This window comes from Alligator mississippiensis, chromosome 9 (genome assembly GCF_030867095.1).
Source record: "Alligator mississippiensis isolate rAllMis1 chromosome 9, rAllMis1, whole genome shotgun sequence".
Lineage (NCBI taxonomy): Eukaryota > Metazoa > Chordata > Crocodylia > Alligatoridae > Alligator > Alligator mississippiensis.
The window spans coordinates 42,902,063-42,922,065 of NC_081832.1; the positions used below are offsets into that span (position 1 = coordinate 42,902,063).

Here is a 20,003-nt window from a genome sequence, read left to right on the forward strand (position 1 = left end):
ACCCCACTGCCCACATCCCTCCAGGTCGAAAATGACCCATCCACCACCACTCTCTGGGTGCAGCCCTGCAGCCAGTTAGCGAACCATTTGACTGTGTAGATGTTGACCCCACGGTCCCCTAGTTTTTTAATGAGAATGGGGTGAGAGTGTCGAAGGCCTTCCTGAAGTCCAGAAAGACTATGTCCACTGCTACCCCTGCGTCCAAGGATTTTGTGACCTGGTCATAGAAGGCCACCAGGTTGGTCTGACAGGACCTGGCTCTAATGAACCCATGTTGGTTGCCCCTAAGCATAACCTCCCCTGCTGGCCCCTCACAGACATGCACCAGGGTAATTCTCTCAAAAAGCTTACCCAGGATCGAGGTAAGACTAAGTGGCCTATAGTTTCCTGGGTCCTCCTTCTCCTTTTTTTGAAAATGGGGACCACATTGGCCCTTTTCCAGTCATCTGGCACCATACCAGAGCACCATGAGAGCTCATAAAGCCGTGCGAGGGGTCCCGCAATGACCTCTGCTAATTCCCTCAGCACTCTGGGGTGGAGATCGTCAGGACCAGCTGATTTAAATACATCCAGTCCCTCCAGAAGTTCCCTGACTCAATCCTCACTGACCCTCGGCTGGGTGCGCCTCCCCTGGGGCCTGAGGGAGTCCTGGCGGACAGGCTGATCTGGTCCCTGATCAGGAAAATGGAGGTAAAGAAATTGTTAAATAGGTTAGCTTTGTTGTCTTGTGTGACGACCAGATTTCCTAGCGTGTCTTGCAGAGGCCCCACGTTACCCGGTACCTTTTTTTCCCCCCTATGTATTTAAAAAAGGACTTCTTCTTGTCCTTGATCCAGGTAGCTAGTCCCAGGTCCCATAGCCTTGGCCTTTCTGACCGCCCCCCTACAGCCCCAAGCAACCAAGGTATAGTCCTCCCTGGTGATGGCCCCTCCCTTCCATTGGGTGTACACCTCCTTTTAAGCTAGGAGATGTTCCCGTCTGCTTTTGGTGAGCCATGGGGGCTTTTGCGCCCTCTTGCCCCCTTTGACCCTTGTTGGGATTACCTCCCTTTGGGCTTGGAGGATCGTCTCCTTAAGGAACGGCCACTCTTCTTGGACACCCGACTCCTCTCCCCTCAGGGACCACAGTACTTCCCAACTATTCTCCTTACCTCATTGAAGTCTGCCCTCCTGAAGTCCAGGGCTGCTGCCTTGCTGCAGACCTTTGCCACCTTGCGCCGGATGGTGAATTCCAGCAGGCGATGATCGCTGTCACCCAGGTGGTCGAGCACCCGCAGCTCCCTCATGTGGTCGTCGCCTGTGGCCAGCACCAGATCCAACAAGGCGCCTCCCCTGGTGGGGCTGTGCACCTCCTGGGTTAGATGGAGGTCCTGTATCTCAGCTAGGAACCTATGTGAGCGGTCAGACCTGCCTGACTGCTCTTCCCAGCAGATGTCTGGAAAGTTCAGGTCACCCATGATGACCACGTCTTTTGACCTAACTACCTCCATGAGCTGACTTAAGAATTCCCGGTCTAGCTCTTCCCCTTGGTTGGGTGGCCTGTAGTAGACCCCCACCGTTAAGTCCCTTTCCCCTCGACTCCCTTGTATTCTAACCCAGAGCACTTCAGTGTGTCCCTCATCTGACCTTGTGCTACTTGATGAGGATGTGTATTCCTTCTTGATGTACCTTTCCTCCCTGCCCTGTCCCTTCTGTACAACCTATAGCCCTTGATATTCACCTCCCAGTCGTGCGTTGGGTCCCACCACATTTCTGTGAGCCCCACTATGTTTGGCTTGGTGTCATCTAGCAGGAGGGTAAGTTCCTCCTGCTTGTTCCCTATACTATGAGCGTTTGTGTAGAGGCATTTGAGACCTGAAGATGTGTGCACTGGTCCCCTAATCTCAGTACTGCCCGGGCCCCTGTTGCTACCTGGGTATTCATTCTGCTTGTCTTTCTGCTAGTCTGTTGAAAGTCTCTAGGTTAAAGTTAAAGTAACAAGGGTGATGTCATAGTGAGTGTCTGCTATAGACTACCAAACCAAGAGGATGAGGTAGATGAGGCTCTCTTAAAACAACTAGTAGAAGTTACCAGATCACAGGTCCTAGTTCTCATGCGGGAATTCAATCACCCTGACATTTGCTGGGACAGCAATGCAGCAGGCAATCTAGGAAGTTTTTGGAGAGCGTTGGAGACAACTTTCTGGTACAAGTGTTGGAGAGACCAACTAGGGGCCGTGCTCTTCTTGACCTGCTGCTCACAAACAGGGAAGAATTGGTAGGGGGATGTATAAGTGGATGACAACTTGGGCAGCAGTGACCATGAGATGATTGAGTTCAGGATCCTGACAAAAGGAAAAAAGAGCAGCAGAGTACGGACCCTGAACTTCAAAAAAGTAGACTTTGACTCCCTCAGGGAACTGATGGGCAGGATCCCCTGGGAGAGCAGTCTAAGGGGAAAAGGAGTCCAGGAGAGCTGGTTGTATGCTAAAGAAACCTTATTGAGGACACAGGAACAAACCATCCTGATAGGCAGAAAGAATAGCAAATATGGCAGGTGACCAGCTTGGCTTAGCAGATAACTCTTCAGTGAGCTTAAACACAAAAAGGAAGCCTACAAGAAGTGGAAGTTTGGACAGATGACTAGGGAGAAGTACACAAATATTGCTCAGGCATGCAGGGATGAAGTCAGGAAGGCCAAAGCACAAGTGGAGTTGCAGCTAGCAAGGGACATCAAGAGTAACAAGAAGGGTTTCTACAAGTATGTTAGCAACAAGAGGAAAGTTAGGGAAAGTGTGGGTCCTTTACTAAACAGGGGAGGCAACCTAATGGCAGATGATGAGGAAAAGGCTGAAGTACTCAATGCCTTTTTTACCTCAGTCTTCACAGGCAAGGTCAGCTCCCAGACTATTGCACTGGGCAGCAAAGTTTGCGGAGGAGGTGAGCAGCCCTCAGTGGTGAAAGAATAGGTTAGAGACTGTTAAGAAAATCTGGATGTGTATAAATCCATGAGGCCAGATGTAGTGTATCTGAGGATGCTGAGGGAGTTGGCTGATGTGATTGCACAGCCACTGGCCATCATCTTTGAAAACTTGTGGCACTTGAGGAGAGGTCCTAGACAATTGGAAAAGAGCAAATATAATGTCCATCTTTAAGAAGAGGAAGAAGGAGGATCCAGGGAACTACAGACCAGTCAGCCTCACCTCAATCCCCAGAAAAATCATGGAGCAGGTCCTCAAGGAATCCATTTTTAAACAGGAGGAGAAGAAAGTGATCAGGAACAGTCAGCATGGATTCATTAAGCACAAGCCATGCTGGACCAACCTGATTGCCTTCTATGATGAGATAACTTGCTCTGTGCATGCAGAGAAAGCAGTGGATGTGGTACACCTTGACTTAAGCAAGGCTTCGATATGGTCTCCCACAGCATTCTTGCAAGTAAGCTGAGGAAGTATGAATTGGATTAATGAACTGTAAGGTGGATAGAAAACGGGCTGGATTGTCAGGCTTAATGGGTAGTGATCAATGGCTCAATGTCTAATTGGCAGGTGATATCAAGTGATGTGCCCCAGCCGTCAATCCTGGGGCTGGTTTTGTCCAATATCTTTACTAACAATCTGGAAGATGGGATGGATTGCACTCTAAGCAAGTTCATGGATGACACCAAGCTGGGTGGTGTAGTAGATATGCTGGAGGGTAGGCCTAGGATTCAGTGACCTCAAGAAATTGGAGGATTGGCCCAAAAGAAATCTCGTGAGGGTCAACAAAGACAGGTACAAAGTCCTGCACTTAGGACCGAAGAATCCCATGCACCAGTACAGGCTTTGGTCCAACTGGCTAAGCAGCAGCTCTGCAGAAAAGGACCTAGGAGTTACAGTGGACAATAAGGTGAATATGAGTCAGCAGTATGTACTTGTTGCCAAGAAGGCTAACAGCATACTGGGCTGCATTACTGGGAATGTTGCCAGCAGATTGAGGAAAGTAATTATTCCTCTCTATTTGTCACTGATGAGGCCACATCTGGAGTAGTGTCTGGTTTTGCCCCCCCCCCCCCCAAAAAAAACAAAATCAAAAACAAAAAAACAACCCCCCCCCCCCAAACTATAGAAAGGATGTGGAAAAGTTGGAGAGAGTCCAGTGGAGGACAACAAAAATGGTTAGGGGGGCTGGGGCACATGAATTCTGAGGAGAGGCTGAGGGACCTAGGCTTATTTAGTCAGGTAAAGAGAAGACTGAGAGGGATTTGATAGCAGCCTTTAACAACCTGAAGGGTGGCTCCAAAGAGGATGGAGCTAGACTGTTCTTAGTGGTGACAGATGACAGAACAAGGAGCAATGGTCTCAGGTTGCAGCAAGGGAGGTTTAGATTGGATACTAGGAAAAATTTTCTTACTGGGAGGGTGGCAAAGCACTGGAACACGTTACCTGGAAAGGTAGTAGAATCTCCATTTGGAGGTTTTTAAGGCTTGGTTCGACAAAGCCCTGGCTGAAATGATCTAGTTGGGGGCAGTCCTGCTTTGAGCAGTGGGGATGGACTAGGTGACCTCCTGAGGTCCCTTCCAGCCCTATTGTTCTATGATTCTATGATATAACAGTCCAAGCTTATATTGGGGCATCTGCAGTCTGTGTTCAGGAAAGCAAATCATACTTCATGGCCCTTTCCAGGTGCAAGGATCACTGGCTGGGAGCAGGGACAGGACTTCAAGATGCTGGATGACCTAAAAGACAATGCCTAGATGCTGAAGAGCAGTGTAAAGGGGTCGAATGTAGGTTGGGTGAAATCAAGGCATAGAAGAGAATGTCTGGTAACTAAGTAGTTGTCTCTGAACACAGAATTCAATGATCACCAAACAGTGAGCATTGAACAGTGGTAACCAAACCACACAGCCACATCCAGATCATCAGGGCACAGGATGCAGCTCCCATGAACTGACTAGGTCCACCTAATGGTCCCAGCATGGTGAACTACTGTAGTGTTGCATTGTGCCTATCATGTGATGTAACTATATGACAGCATGGAGTCTTCACAAGGTAGATGCTCTAGTGCAGTGTCAGGTTGTCATGCGCAAAACCAAATATATTGGTTCTGCACATGACATACAAAAGGTGCCAGAACCAAATATATTCTAATAATGATGAGGCTGCAAATAATAATGTCTAATGTGGCTTCCTGCAGCCCCATTCCACCATGAGGCAGCTCTTTCCCATTTTCTTTCTCTCTACAGTATAACAGTTCCCAAAGACAGGGGAGCAGTTTACAAAGCTTCTCCAAGAAGAACATTTCTCATTTACAGGGCTAATAGATGGGCTAATAGATGCCATGACAAGAACTCCCATATAGGGATCATTTAGGGATTTAGACTTTAAAAATTTGACACTGTGCCTGGGAAATGGCATGTGTTCATGAAACTGAAGATGCATAATAGCATGCACCTGAAGGGCAGGTGACAGTGCTGGCCACCGGTGGGAATGCTGGTAGAAAACACCCTCATGGACCCAGTCAGAGAGCACAGCAATGAGTCTCACCACACTGCTCCACCCTCTCATGTCAGGTCCACCCACTGGGCCACAGAGGCAGCTCCAGCCAGGCTGAAGCCCTGTGTCCACTGTGGACACACAAATCTGGGGGAGCACATGTCCTCCTATACCCCCACACACATCCCCCTGCCTCACACACACACCTCCTGCCCTACACACTGGGAAGCTGGGGACTCGGGGTGGGAAGGCAGTGGGCTGGGAGTGAGGGGCACCACCAGGGCCAGGGGGCTGTTTTCTACTTAAATTATTTACTGGGTCAGGACTGGCCATCAGTGTTTGTAAATGGGTCCTGGTACAATAAAGGTTGAGAACCACTGGTGTTGTTTAACCACTGGTGATATGCTTTGTAAACCCAGAATGGAAAATACTATACAAATGCACAGTGTTATTTTGTATGTCTAACCACCCAATCACACCACTAATATGAAGATATGCCCTATACAGAGGTATCTGTCGCCTTCAGTCTTGTCTATATGCAAACTTGCATTACTCTAGTTAGAGGAAACCCTCTTACAGGCACTCTTAACTTGCTTTAAAAATAGATAATTGTTTTCTTTTATCTGTATAAGTTAACCAGAAATGTCTCTCTCTTACAGAAGCAAAACCCCCAGCAGTGAGGATTTACTTGCTCTCCTGTTTCAGCAAGATGTAGAGAATGCTGCCCAGTTTCAGATCTGTAGCCCTATAGTTATTGCACTGATGTCATTTAATTTTGATTGCAATAATAACAACTAACAAAGTTGGTGGCCAAACTAGTATTGTTCAGCCCCCATAAATACCAATTAAAGGCCATGGAATGCTATATGGTCAGAGGTGTCTGTGCTGCCAGCCAACCCAGAAGAGTCTGAGTCTTTTCCAGACTTAAACTCAAGAATCAAACCTGCAAGTCTTCCCAAATCTATATTCATTTAAGGAGTGCCATTAATTTCAAAGGGACTGCTTACATGAACAAAAGTCAGTAAGAATTTGTATTGCCTCTGATACAAACTATATAAAAGAATAACTCATGAATGAAATGCAGCCGCTCCTGGGGTGTGGCTCATCAGCTGTTTCATAACATATAGGAACACCATACAACCAATCAGGACAGGAAATCAAGACTATCATGTGCAGCTGAAACTGCTTAGATGGAGGGTGGCCAGAAAGCAATTTTATGAGAGCTGGCATTTGACCTGACACTTGTGACCGATATTTTGGAAAGTGCCACAGGAGCTTTAGTCACCACTAGAACTGGTTGGGAATTCTAAAGCAAAAGACTTTTCTGTTGGAAAATGATGATCTGTCAAAACTAATACATTTATGTGAAAATTATCAGTAGAGCAGCAATTCCCAAAGGGTGAGCTGTGGCTCACTAATGTGCTGTGTGAGCAGTGGGAATGTGCCGCAAAAAATGATACTTTTAGGGGCATGTCTATATATGCAATTAATATGATTTAGGCTTACTGAGCAGTAAACTCTTTCAAAGCCAGCCAGCCCTGGGAATGCATCTACATGTACACCCTGTTGGGAGCAGATTTGGTCCTTATAGGATTAAGCAGATCCAGGCCTGCTTCTGCCCTGCTTTGACCTCCTGGAACAGCCAGAGAGAGCTGCAAGCTCCAGCTACAACTGCCCAGATACCAGGGGGCTCCTGGTGGGGCAGGCTCAGCCTGGCAGAGGTCTTCAGGGGGACAGGCTCAGATTGACAGGGGAAGCTGTCCCAGGAGCCTGTGGTGAATTCACCATGGACACTCCCTGCCCTCCCCCCATCCCTGGCAGGGTGGACAGGGTACCATGATCATGGGCAGCTGCCTATGAACCCCAGGCCCACAGCACCCCACCAAGACCACACATACTCTGGACAGTTTCCACTCAACCATCTTTATTTCCCTCCACCACAACACACTCCCTTCCATCCTCCCTCCCAAACAACAGCCCACCCGCCCCAAGCCCCAATGACCACCACCAAATCAACAGATTTTTGGGGGTGTTCTCCATGCAGCTATTTACAAGAGTGTGGTTGATGCAGTGTTAGGGGGAACGGTTGGCTGGAGATGCCTATGGTGCAGAGTGTAGGGAGAGGTGCCTGGCACCACAGCCTCTGGAGGGACCACCATGGGTGCAGACATTGCAGTGAGGCTGGTGGGCCAGAGACTCAACTAGGGGCAAGAGTAGGCGCTGTCCAGCCTGCTCTCCCTCCTCCTCCATGGGGCCAGGGCCAGCAGAGTCTTTGGGCAGAGCTGGCCCAGCAGTGGCCATCTCTCACTTGAGGGCCTCATGGAAGGAGAGTGGGCATTGGGTGTCAGCCCAGGCAGGCAGCATGGCTGCCAGGGGACCCAGCACAGGAGCAGGGGCAGGCAGGGGGCTCTAGCTTCTGCAGGCAATGCTGGACCTTCTCTCAAGCCCATTGTGGGGCTTGGTGCAGGGCACGGGTAGCTGCCTGGAGGCAGGCAGGGTCAGAGCTGGGGGCCGAGTGGTAGGTGGCATGAAGGTGAGGATGCGGTCAGTAAGGCTAACCGTACCTTGTCATGCATACACAGATGCATCACAAGCAGGTCCAAGGAGGTGATCCTCCCCCTCTATGCGACACTGGTCAGGCCGCAGTTGGAGTACTGCGTCCAGTTCTGGGCGCTGCACTTCAGGAGGGATGTGGGTCCAGAGGAGGGCCACTCACACAGTCAGGGGGCAGCAGGGCAGGCCCTACGAGGAGAGGCTACGGGACCTGAACCTGTTCAGCCTCCACAAGAGAAGGCTGAGAGAGGATCTGGTGGCCGTCTATAAACTTACTAGGGGGGACGACCAGGGAACAGGAGAGCCCCTGTTTCCCCGAGCACTACCAGGAGTAACTAGGAATAACGGCCACAAGTTGACCGAGAGTAGGTTCAGGCTAGACATCAGGAAGCACTACTTCACAGTCAGGGTGGCTAGGATCTGGAACCAACTTCCAAGGGAAGTGGTGCTTGCTCCTACCCTGCGGGTCTTCAAAAGGAGGCTAGATAATCACCTGACCCCAGCATTCTTTCCTGCCCATGGCAGGGGGTCAGACTTGATGATCTGCTCAGGTCCTTTCCAACCCTACCAATTATGAAACTATGAAACTATGAAGGTAACCGCCAAGGCTACTATGGAGTCCAGTACCTGGCGGTCCTCCTCCATGGCTTCCACTGCCCAGGCTACTACAGCAGCCTACCATTCCTGTGCCTCCAGCAACCGCTTGAGGAGAGCCTCTTCTTGAGGTTGAGGAGCCTGTCCCAGAAGGCATGATCCTTTTGATCCCTCTCCCACTTGCGCTCCACATCCTGGGTGCACAAGGCCTGTGTGTCTACCAGCCACTCCTCTGCCACAGTGACTAACTGGTCCAGCAGAAAGATGCAATCTGGCATGCACCACTGGCAGAGGCAGAACATGCAGAGGGCGCTGGTGGTGGATAGTAGTGGTGTCCCTGAAGGTGCATCTCCAGCGGCAACTGGTGACTCTACCCCATGTGCAGCTGCTGGACCTGCAGAGCAAGGACAAAGAGGGTTTTTGTGAGAGTTTGCAACATTTCAGAGATAACATGCACTGTACTGAGGGGGCTGTGCATCACCTGGCCTCAAACTGGGGGTCACGTGCACAATGGAGCCCAGGCACCATGGTAAATTGACCAGGAGGCCCCTGCCAAAGGCAGCCACCAGCTGAACCCTCCATTCCCACTCTCTCCATGGGGCCAGGTAGCCTGCTTAGCCCCTGTCCTCCCTTCTTGTTAGGCCTCTCTGGAGTGGCCCCCATGGCATGTGGCTTGCATCCTGAGCATACACCTGCTGAGAGTCCCTCAGGTGCTCAGCAATGAGCTGTCTGAGCACACCAAGGGGTGCCCAACTCACTACTCCTTGTTGCTGCTGATTGCCATGCTTTGGTGCACCTAAGAACCTGGTGCAGGACCCTGAGCTTTGATGGTGCCCCAGGCAAGCCTGAGCTTCTCTGCAATGTGTGCCACCACCTGGAGGGGTACACTACAAGCCTGATGCCTGCAGCCAAGGAGGAGATTGCCACTGCCATTAACAAGTTTCTCTGCATGTGACAGGTCTCTGGATGCCCAGCTGGGAGGACACTGGCTGCTCACTGAAGTTCTGCACTACTTCCTGCCTCTCTGTGTGTTGTTGGGGGGGAACTCCAGAAGCCAGGCCAAGCAGGGTGGGGGGGCCAGGTATGCAGCCCAGGGGTGGGCAGAAGAGCTGGCATGGGCACAGGTGGCCATAGCACTCCCTTGCCTCCCTGGCCCTCCTCTCTGTGTGGGGCTTACCGGATGGGGATGGCAGGCAGTCCTGGTGGCCCAAGTCTGTCCCTGCAGGCAGCAATGTGGTGTGGCTTGCTGACAGTGCCTCAGGGCACAGAGGCATGGCTCCTGGGCTGCCCAGGCAGTGGCCCCCTCTGGGGAGGATATGGAGTTGGTCACAGCTGGTGTCTTCCCCGGCTTGTCCTCCTCACTGGATCTGCACCTCAGCATCGCCCCACAGTGAAGGAAGGTCAGCAGTCTCTCCCTCTGCTCAGCTGGGGACCCAGGACACTGTCTGTGGCACTGGTGAGGCTGCCATCGTGGGTGCTTTGACAGACCCTTGTGGCTCAGCCAGAGACTCCAAGTGCCTCCAGGGCTTGGCACTTACCTTCAGCAGAGGGGCACAGTACCTGGCAGGCATACAAGTGGTGGAGCAGGCCCTGGGGGCCAGAGCTGGGATCACAAGCCTGCTGTGGCCAGCATGGACTCACACCTCTAAGACCCGATGCCCAGGGGCTGGCAGCAGTTGGCACAGGCCTTAGGGTCAGGCGAGGGGTCTAAAGGCCAGGCTGGGACAGGTAAAAAGCCTTCCCTGCCATGGGCATGATAAACTCCCAGCCCTGTGACTCTGGCTCAGGCAGGAAGCTGCCCTCCTTGTGGTTTAGCTGACGGGGAGCAAATTTGCTCCCGGTCAGTATCTACACATGTGCTACCGAGCAGTACTTACTGCACACTTCATTTAGTACCTGCATTTACAGGTACAAGTTAACTGCACAGAAATTTAGTCTACTGCACAGTGACAAATTACTGAGCAGTAGACTTATTTTCTATAGCCAGTGACATGTTACTGAGCAGTAGACTAATCTACTGCACAGTAAAGTATCTTGTGTAGCTGCACCCTAGCAATGTTAGATCTGGCCTGTAGAGCCATATCAGCCAGACCGCAGGGCTCCCCATGGATCTGGAAACCTGGCAGTGGGGAAGTGGTGGCAATTAACACTGCTGCTACTTCTCTGCCACATCAAATTTCCACATTTTCTGCCACCAACAGAATCAGACCCTGACCACAAGGTGAGATCAAGCTTGTGGACCAGATCTGGCCTGTGAACTCACACACACACACACACACACACACACACACACTTTTTTGGGTGTACAAGTGAATCATCCTGCCACTTTTAATCCAGAAAAAAGTGTGCCTCAGGTATCAAGTTTGGGAAACACTGCAGTAGAGAGATACAGTATATGTAATTTTTTAGGGTGCCTCATTGGGAGCAATATTTGAACCTCAGTAACCCACAATCTACGGTGAGTCACTCCCATACTCTGAGATGGGTGGGTAGGTCTATTTCTGTCTTGTTCAATGTTTACGAAAACTTTCAAAGATATCAGTTTTACCCCAGTGCAGGATGGGGAAAAAGTCTGGAATTTTCAGAAACATTCTCATCCACTTTTATTCAATTCACAGGATCAAGAAACAGATTTTTAAACACTGGCAAATGGACAGTCTGCTCCATATTTCAAATGTCTTGGGTTCAAAAACTTGTCAGGTTGTTCATCAATATTTTATTAACTCTTAACTTTCCACTGAATGTCATTACAAAGTAATTGTAACAATGTTCTTTATATGAAAATATCTCTAATCCAAAATGTTTCATGTTTTAGCAATCCAGGCCAAATAAAGACCAGTTAAGCAGGACTGGTGTGTTTTCCGTAGAGTGGGTTGATTCCACTGAACCCAGCTCAACAAGGCAGAATTAGAAGTGTTGTAGAGCTTTCAGAGTTTAAGTTTGTTCTCTCCTCTCAAAGGCAGGAGAGAATCTTGATCTAGGAACTACCATAGGGGCCACTATTATATATAATGTATATGGACAATGTAGTGCAGCACAACTGCACAGAGATTCCTGAGCTAGCTCAAAACCAGAACCAGGTTCTGCACAAGCTAATTTAATTTTTCGAGAAATTCCAGAAGTGCAAAGGAAACCTTTTGGCAGCCATTGATAGGGAATACCTCAGGTAGGATGGAATTGATAATGCCAGTCCTTCATGACCTATCTTCTGGGGCCTGGGAGGGCTAGTCAGAGATGGGAAGGAACAACTAGGACTGGTTAGCTATCCTATGGTGAACTTCAAGTACCAGACAAGTTGGATTTATCCTGAGGCTGCCTTAATTTGTGCTGAGGCCTGGTTTGAATCCTAACAGCCTCGAGAATGAAGAGACCATGAAGGGAGGTATAAAAGTTACTTCTGCATCCCATCTCTTAATTGAGGTGCCAAATGCAGTTCCAGTGCAGGTGGGAATCTGCCTCTCACTAGGCCTGTAGAACTGTTCAGTGTTCAATGTTCTTGAATGTTATGATATCAATAACTTTTGTAGCTTGTCTCAAATATTAAATCTATTTTTACATATTCAAATAAGTATGTAGCAGAAAATAAAATTCATCAGAAGATGGCTGGGAAGAGTGTGGAGTAAAAGGTACTTTCCTCTGGATTTCATGGGAAGTTCCAAAGCCACTGGAATGTAGGCACAGATGTTCAACCTCATCATGGCTATAGCAAAAGTGGCACCAGCTGGTCACATTTTGGAAGTGAAAAGGTTTATCTACAATATTACACAATTGCTTTCACACCTCCAGGGAGCATTAAGATTCACACTGCCAGGGCTGGTTTGAGATATAGGGCTTCTATAGACATGAGCAGAGCCTGCCCCAATGCACTGGAAATCCAGCGCATTGGAGCAGACTTGATTAATCGAGTTTGCTGGAGCACGGAAATTGATGTGCTTTGGCAGCCTTCCACATCAGTGTATCAGCATCCCCACATGTCTCGGTGCTGAAAAAATGGTGGTGGGGCACTTTGAAATAAAACATGTTTGATGCCTTTTAGTTCAAAGCTCCCTGCCACCATTTTTTCCGTGTGGGAATGCTGATACACGTGATGTGCAGGCACTTTTAATTACTGTGGCTCGCTAATTAAAGTGCCTGATGCCATGTCCCAAAGCATGTATAAAAATGGCCATAGTCACTAGAGGGCTGTGTGCAAGGCCCCAAGCCCTTAAAAATGTTTCCAAGCCTTCTAAGTAAGAAGAAAAACTTGAAAATGTGACCTAAGTGTAATTCATGTGGCAGTAATCTGCCTCAGTCTGCAGAAAGCCTGAAACAACAGTCTTGAGAGATGACACCTGCCCCATTCACCTGTTCCTACAAAGTCTGAAATCTGCTTTAGGGGTCTGTTTCTCAATAGAAGACACTATGAGAGGTCCTAATCATATACCTTTATCATGTCCTACTAGGCAGTGTCAGCATGAGAATAGCTCATGTGGGCTCCTTCAAAATGGACCCATACCTTTCTGGAGATAGGGCCTGGGGGGCCCAGCCTGTCCCAGAAGCATTGGTGAGAGAGAGCCCCATCCTCAGGAAGATGTGGGTCCATCCTGAGGGAGCAAGGACTCAGCCCTCACAGAAACTATTATCTCGCTGCTCAGCAGGATATGATAGAGATATGTGGCGAAAGGAGGGCAGTTCCATATAGAACTGACTCCTATTGTAGAGCATGAAAAAAATAAACCAAAAGAAACAGTCACCTGAGTACAGAGGGATTTTCTTTTCATGTAAAACAGCAAAGGCCAACCTTTTTTGGAAGCTATGCCACAAATTAGCCCCACACTCTCCCCAAGTGCCACTCCAATCCCCTTCCTCTACTGGATCTTCTGCTCTTCTTTCTGTTTCCTACCCTATCTGCTTGCAGGCTGTCCCCTCCTTGATCTATCATCTGCCTCACGCAGAGGTTGCCCATGCCACAGGTTGGTCACCCCTGCTGTAAAAATATCCTTAGCCTTTGGTCAGCATAAAATGGAGCAAGCTGCAGATTTTTTGTCTTTAACACAGACATGTAACTTATTGCCCCCAGCATGCCACATTCCATCACATCCCAGCATCTTTGCTGAAAGCTATTGTGTTCATGAGCACACCATCCCTATCAGAGAGGAAGAAGCCACAATCCAGGGTGTAAAATTCTATAACTTTAGCCACTTCTATTGACCACGGAATATGTCTGTGCTGAGTTACAGATGTTATAGGATTTCTTTCCTGAAAGGTAGGATCCAAAGGCTTTCCCTTGAGATATGCCTTGGTGCTGTCTGGAGCTGTAAACACTGGATAGAAAGATTTTCATGAGTTGTAGATGAGCATGAGTTTAACCTCCCTCCTTTATTTTCTTTGAGAAACTGGACCTTCTAGCACTGTAGATGCTCCAAGACAGCATATTGAGCTCGAGACTATTTCTGGATCAGTTAGAGACTTACAATGCTTGGTGTGACTCTTGCACTGAGAAGATTGTTCCTGGCACTAATACTTATTCCCCTGCGTGCACAATACAATGGGAATGAGTGAATCAGTTTAGAAAGCATGGTTTCATTTTAATTGAATGAGGCTAGAGAATTTACAACCAAGGGATTGAGATGACAGAGGAATATCAGTTTAATAGACAGGACACCTATTTCATACATTGTTAGATTCTCTGGGCTACCCAGTGGCAAACAGGGTTTAGCTAATGGTATCCAATTAGAGACAACGAAGAACAAATATTTGGAAATGCTGTTGTCCTATCCAGCATCATGAGATATGAAAGAGAGTTAGTGCGAAAGAGAGACTACCTGTCTGTTTTGTTCATAAAATTGAATATCGTGGTACATTCATTCCATGTGTTGCACCTTTCCTATAAACCACCTGTGCACCAGCTGGGCTTGATACCTGAGATGTCAGTAGAGCTCTGGAGACCTTCTCCCAGAATGCAAGCTGCCTTCTTCCTGCATATGCAAGACCATCAGGAAATACTCCCTGCCCAACAGAGAAGCCATGTTGGAAATCACATGAGAACATTGGTACTTTTACTGTTTGTTAGCAAAATGTCTTTGATCTGTGGGCAAAGCCCCTATGACAGTATGTGGCTTGAGCCCTTGAGGCTCCTGTGTGGCAAGAGGAGCTGTGCTAGGAATTATTTAGATGGGGACAGCACAGAGCCCAGGCTGCTTTGCTTTTCTGTGTTGTGATCTTTGTGGCTTGGGAGAGAAACCTGATAAAGCAGACTGTTAGCAGTTGAGTTCTGTTGCTCAGTTCTAATTACAAAATAAAAAGTCCCAGCATATCTCACAGAGACACTAAAGCCAAGAATCCTGCTCTTCTTCCTTCCTGTGGAGGTGTCTTCATTCCCAACAGTGGCTGATTCCTTCCTGTAGGACATATGGCTACATGCTGCCTCCCCTATGACAGTCCTTATTACCCACCAGGCAGTAAGAGAGCTAGACTCCTATGTTGTCCTCATCTGCCTGAAGAATAGCTGTGACATGCAAGAGTACTTTGACATTTTTGGCAACAGAGTCTCACCAGCCCTGCTCTCTGTGTCAGTTCTCCATCTCCTACTATTCTACCATGCAGCTTCCAGCATCATCCCTTAGGAAAATGATATGTGTGTGCGTGCACACCCTGAGACTTGACCTTCCTGAATTAGCAGTTACTTCTGATACTTTTTAAATATGCTGGCACTGCCTGGGCTTCTTTCCAGTAGGGGTGTACGAAACAGGCCCTATTCAATTCAGATTCAGATTCGGCCCAAATCAGGGACAGTGATTCAATTTGTTGATTTGGATCACTGTCCCTGATTCGATTAGGCCAAATCCACATCTCAAGATTCAATGCTGATTCAGAGAATCAGCGATTCAGCCACAGACACAGCTTTAAATGTTTTTTCTACATACCTCAAGGTACCAGTCGCAGCTTGTGAATGCTGTGATGGAGCATCCCACAGAAGTGTGGGGGGTGGCCCCTGCACGCTCAGCGGTGAACCCAGAAGTGGATTGGAAGTACTTTCGGCCCACTTCCGGGTCCGCCGGGGAACGGGCTGGGCACCTCCCCCCTACACCCCGCCCAGCTTGGTGATCGGCCATGGGGGACCCTGGTTACCCCCACAGATCCAGGAGGCACCAGTCACTGAGCCGGAGGGGGCGTGGGGGGGCCGGCCCTGTGTGCTCCCCAGCAGACCCAGAAGTGGATCGGAAGTGCTTCGAGTCCACTTCTGGGTCTGCTGTCAAGCGCGCTGGTGCCCCCCACCCCGGCGCTCCCGTGAGATGTTCCACCCTCCCCAGCATCACAGCATTCACAAGCCGCCTGATACCTTGAGGTATGTAGAAAAAACATTTAAAGCTGTGTCTATGTCCAAATTGCCAAATCTTTTCGAATCAATTCGGAGGGTTCTGATTCAATTCAGAGAGATTAAAGGGTCTCCTGATTCGATTTGGAGATTCAGTCACTGAATTGGGCCGAATCTCTGCTGAATCAAATCAGTGACTGAAGCTTCACACAACCCTACTTTCCAGTGCTCCTTGTGTGACTGTGTGTCAGTGGCTGTGATTAGGGGTATGGTCAAATACATGTAACCTTTGGTACTAAGAACATAAGAAATGCCATTCACTGGGTCAGACCATAGGTCCATCAAGTCCTGTCTCACACAGTGGCAGAGTGGATGCAAGAGGGGGAGGGTGACTGGGGTATATTCAGCATTTTCCACTCCCTGCTTCTCTCCCACTGCAGTTTCCAGCATTCAGAGGTTTCAGAAGTTCTGCTTCAAGGTTGCACCCCTATCGACCATGTTCAATGACCTCTAATGAGCCTTTCCTCCAAGAATTGGTCTGATCCACCTTTGAACTGGGTTCAACTACCTGCCTCCACAAATTCTTATGGCAATGAGTTACACAAGTTAATTGCACACTGTGTGAAAAAGAACTTCCTTTGTTAATTTTAAACCTACTTTCCAATAGTTTTAATTTATGTCCCCTAGTTCTAATATTGTAAGAGATTATAAATAATAAATTCCTATTCTTTCTCTGTACCATTTAATATTTTGTAAATATCTATCATGTCTCCTCTTAAGCATCTCTTTCCTAAGCTGAAAAGTCCTGGCCTGTTTAATCTCTCCTCATACTCTTTCCTGTATTCTTATTTGCTCGTGGTCCCCCTGGTTCTCTTGATATGCTGGTTAATGACACAGGTGCATTTAAAGATCTCACCTGCCATACACTCAATGTTCTGGGTGTGTCTGGCAGAAATGACTGTCACATTATATACAGCACCGGAGTTTATTGCTCTTGGACACCACATATACATGTGTGCCCAGGGATGCAGTATGTTGAACTAGGTTGGAGTAGCTCCAGCTGGCAGGAGGCCTGGGGGGAGGGTCAACCTGCCAGTCTTCTTCTTCCCCCTGGCTCAACGTGATGCAGAGGGGCTCACTGGGGCACAAGGATGCTCCAGTGTGGGGCTAGCAAGCATGCAGTCCCCACACTGATGAACCCTTATTTCCTAACCAGCCCTGTCAGCATCTACACGTGTTGCTGTGCAGTAAATAACACCACCACAGGATAGTATTTACATTTACAAGTGCTAATGTACAGCTGCATTTTAGTTTACTGTGACATAATAGGGCCGCATGTATAGATGCAGAGACTTTACTGTGGAGCTAATTAGGCAGCTCTGCAGTAAACATTGGTAGATGCACCTGGTATTTATCTGTCAGCAGTGTGGCTGCAGATCACAGGAAGAATCTAACCAAATCAGCAGCAAATCCCAGCAATGACCACGCCCAACTTTTCAATGGAAAAGGGTTCTTGAAACAGATGCATCAAGAGTGGTGGCTGAACTGTCTGCTGCTATGTGCACTGTATATACTTCAAGGAGCAAATCCACTGTGCTACTACAACCAAATACTACAGCAAATACACTGTGCCACTGTGCCAGGTAAGAGCCACTACACAAAACACAACAGTGGTGCTGCTGGTGGCTCCCTATACACAACCAGCCATGCTAGAAGGTGACTGTGCTCACTCACTCTGCTGCCAGATGGCCATGCTGGGTTCAGCAGAATCCATTGTTGTGCTGCCAAATGTTCCAGATGAGTCTGGTAACACATACATCCCTCCCAGGCAGTGCTGGGTGATATGTACAGGCTGTGGTTAGTCTCAGCATAAGCTGAAGGAGCTATCTACTCATGAATCAGGATAATACTAAACATTCAATTTGGCAGGAAGAACAAGGTGGTAGCCAGGAGCTGGGGGCAGGCAGGGAGAGGTAAGACAGAAGCTCTTTTTGTTACAAGTAACCTCCTTGCTCCTACAGATTTCCAGAGGTCCTTAAGACCCACAGCTCCCTGGCTGCACACAGGCCCATGAGCTTGCCACTTCCCAAACAAGATGAATCACATGAATTATTTCCCCTCACCTTTCACTTTGTCCCACCGGTGAGCCTCACTTCCTCTAATTCACAGAGATATTGATTTCTGGTCCTTTCTCAAGGTACATTAATTCAGACTGGAAGAAAGAAGCAGAGGCCAAGGCAAGGATCACAGTCTGAGCAGCCTGGACACTGAATATGTAGCTTCATTCAAACACTTACACTGGGAGACAGCTGCATTCTCCACACCCAGTTTGGAGCCAACACCCATTCTCTGCTTGTTTTGTAACTTGCTGCTAAGTCTCACTCAGAAAATCCAGTAGCTTTACCTGCAGCTTTGTGGGGGTGGTTTCCCTGTGACAGAGGAGTGACTAACTTGTATTACCACACTATGGAGCTATATACACAGCCAAGCAGCACTTAAAGCCCTGACTTCAGCTCACAGCTCTGACACTGTGTAACTTTGGGCAAGTTTCTTATCCTCGAAAGTGATCTTTTATTAGACAGTGCCTCTCTTAGACCCTGAGACTGTGCTGTTTTCATTGGTACTGAGCACCTCCAGCTCCCACTGATGTCATGTGGAGCTCAGCATCTCTGAAAAAGAGGCTAAGGCACTCCCTGTCATCAAGTCCATTGCTCAGTCTACTTAAATAGTCCTGAATGGATGACTGGCCAGATGACTAGTCCCCCTATGCCTGGGCTCAAGGAGATAGGACATGATGCTGTTTCTTCACCTACCTCCTCACTGTCACTCTCCTCTGCCTCTGGACTTCTTGGCAGTTTTCCTTCTTCCTCCTTCCTGTCTGTTTCAGGCATGATGTCATCCAGCCAGCTGAGGTCATGCAGGGAGAAGATGTACTCCATTGCCTTCCGTATCCCCACTAGAGCCAGCAGCTTGGGCCAAAACGAGAGCTCAGATAGGATCATAGGAAAGTAGGTCTGGAAGGGACCTCATGAGGTTCAAGGCAGGATCATTGTTGACCAAACCATCCCAGTCAAGTGTCCAACCTGCCCCTGAAAATGTCCAGGGATGGAGGAGATTCTCTAGGTAGCCTGTTCCATTGCTTAGCCATCCTCATAGTCAGAAAGTTCTTCCTCCAACCTAAATTTCTTCCACTACAGTTTGAGGCCATTGCAGCAATGGGAATTTAGTTTGGATATTAGAAAGTACTTTCTGACTATGAGGGTGGTTAAAGATTGGAAGAGGCTATCTAGAGAAGATATGGAATCTCCATCCCTAAAAATGAGGTGCACTGATACATCAGCGTGATATTGGATCGGTACTGATATAAAGAAAATTGTCTGTATCAGATGTTGGCCCGATGGGACCACTAATTTAGCTGATAAATGCCCATGCTGCATGCAGCTGCAGCGCAGCACAGAGCAGAGCTGGCAGCATGGAGAGCTGCTTCTAGCTGGTAAGTTGGAAGTGGAGGGGGGAGGGAAGGGGCCGGAGGGGGGGGTTGCAGATCAACACCCCTGCAGTGAGGGAGGTGGCAGGGACATATGCTGCCTAGCTGGGGTGGGGGAGCATGGGACAGAGGCACGCTTTATGGAGTGGGGGCAGCTCTCACTGCTGCTTGCACCCGGGGTGGGGCATATGCGTCCCAGATCTGTGCGGCTCAGGGTGGGCTGCAGATGCAGGGTGTAGCCAGAGCCAGTGCTGCGCAGGGTTTTTCTCGCTGGAGGCTGGGCTCTGAGCAGGCTCTGGTGTCACTGGGAGGAGGCTGCAGCCACCCCAAATTTTGCTGCAGCTCTGCTCCCAGCCCCTCACTACCACCCTGCGTAGCCCCGGCTGAATGCCTCACTTCCACCCAAGCACCAGGAAAAGCCAGGGCTGTGCCAGGCGGTGGTGTGGGGCTGGAAGTTGAGCTGTGGCAAAATCTGGGGTGGCTGCAGCCTCCTCCCAGTGCCATCAGAGCCCACATTAAGCTCAGCCCCTGCTGAGAAGAGCTGTGCAGCCCCAGCTCCGGCTCCACCCCACAGCTGCAGCCCACCCTGCACTATGCACATCCAGAGGCCTATGCCCCCCT

At 48.9% G+C, this 20,003-nt stretch overlaps 1 protein-coding gene across 3 annotated transcripts in view; it reads right to left on the reverse strand.

Moving 5' to 3' along the window:
- Positions 1 to 7,449: 7,449 nt before the first annotated feature.
- Positions 7,450 to 20,003, reverse strand: part of SLC4A9 (solute carrier family 4 member 9) — an 80,388-nt gene continuing 67,834 nt past the window's right edge. The window contains exons 20-23 of one of the 3 annotated variants that reach the window (XR_002090098.2): positions 18,709 to 18,864; positions 18,019 to 18,107; positions 14,500 to 14,586; positions 7,450 to 8,992 (exon numbers count right to left, since the gene is read on the reverse strand). Coding sequence is in view for 2 of the 3 variants with exons in the window: in XM_019487110.2 (XP_019342655.1) it covers positions 18,054 to 18,107; positions 18,709 to 18,864 (210 nt within the window). In the remaining variant the exon portion in view is untranslated. Of the gene's footprint in view, positions 8,993 to 10,331; positions 14,587 to 18,018; positions 18,108 to 18,708; positions 18,865 to 20,003 lie in introns of those variants that run through there. The other 2 variants (XM_019487110.2, XM_019487109.2) reach the window with 2 other exon arrangements.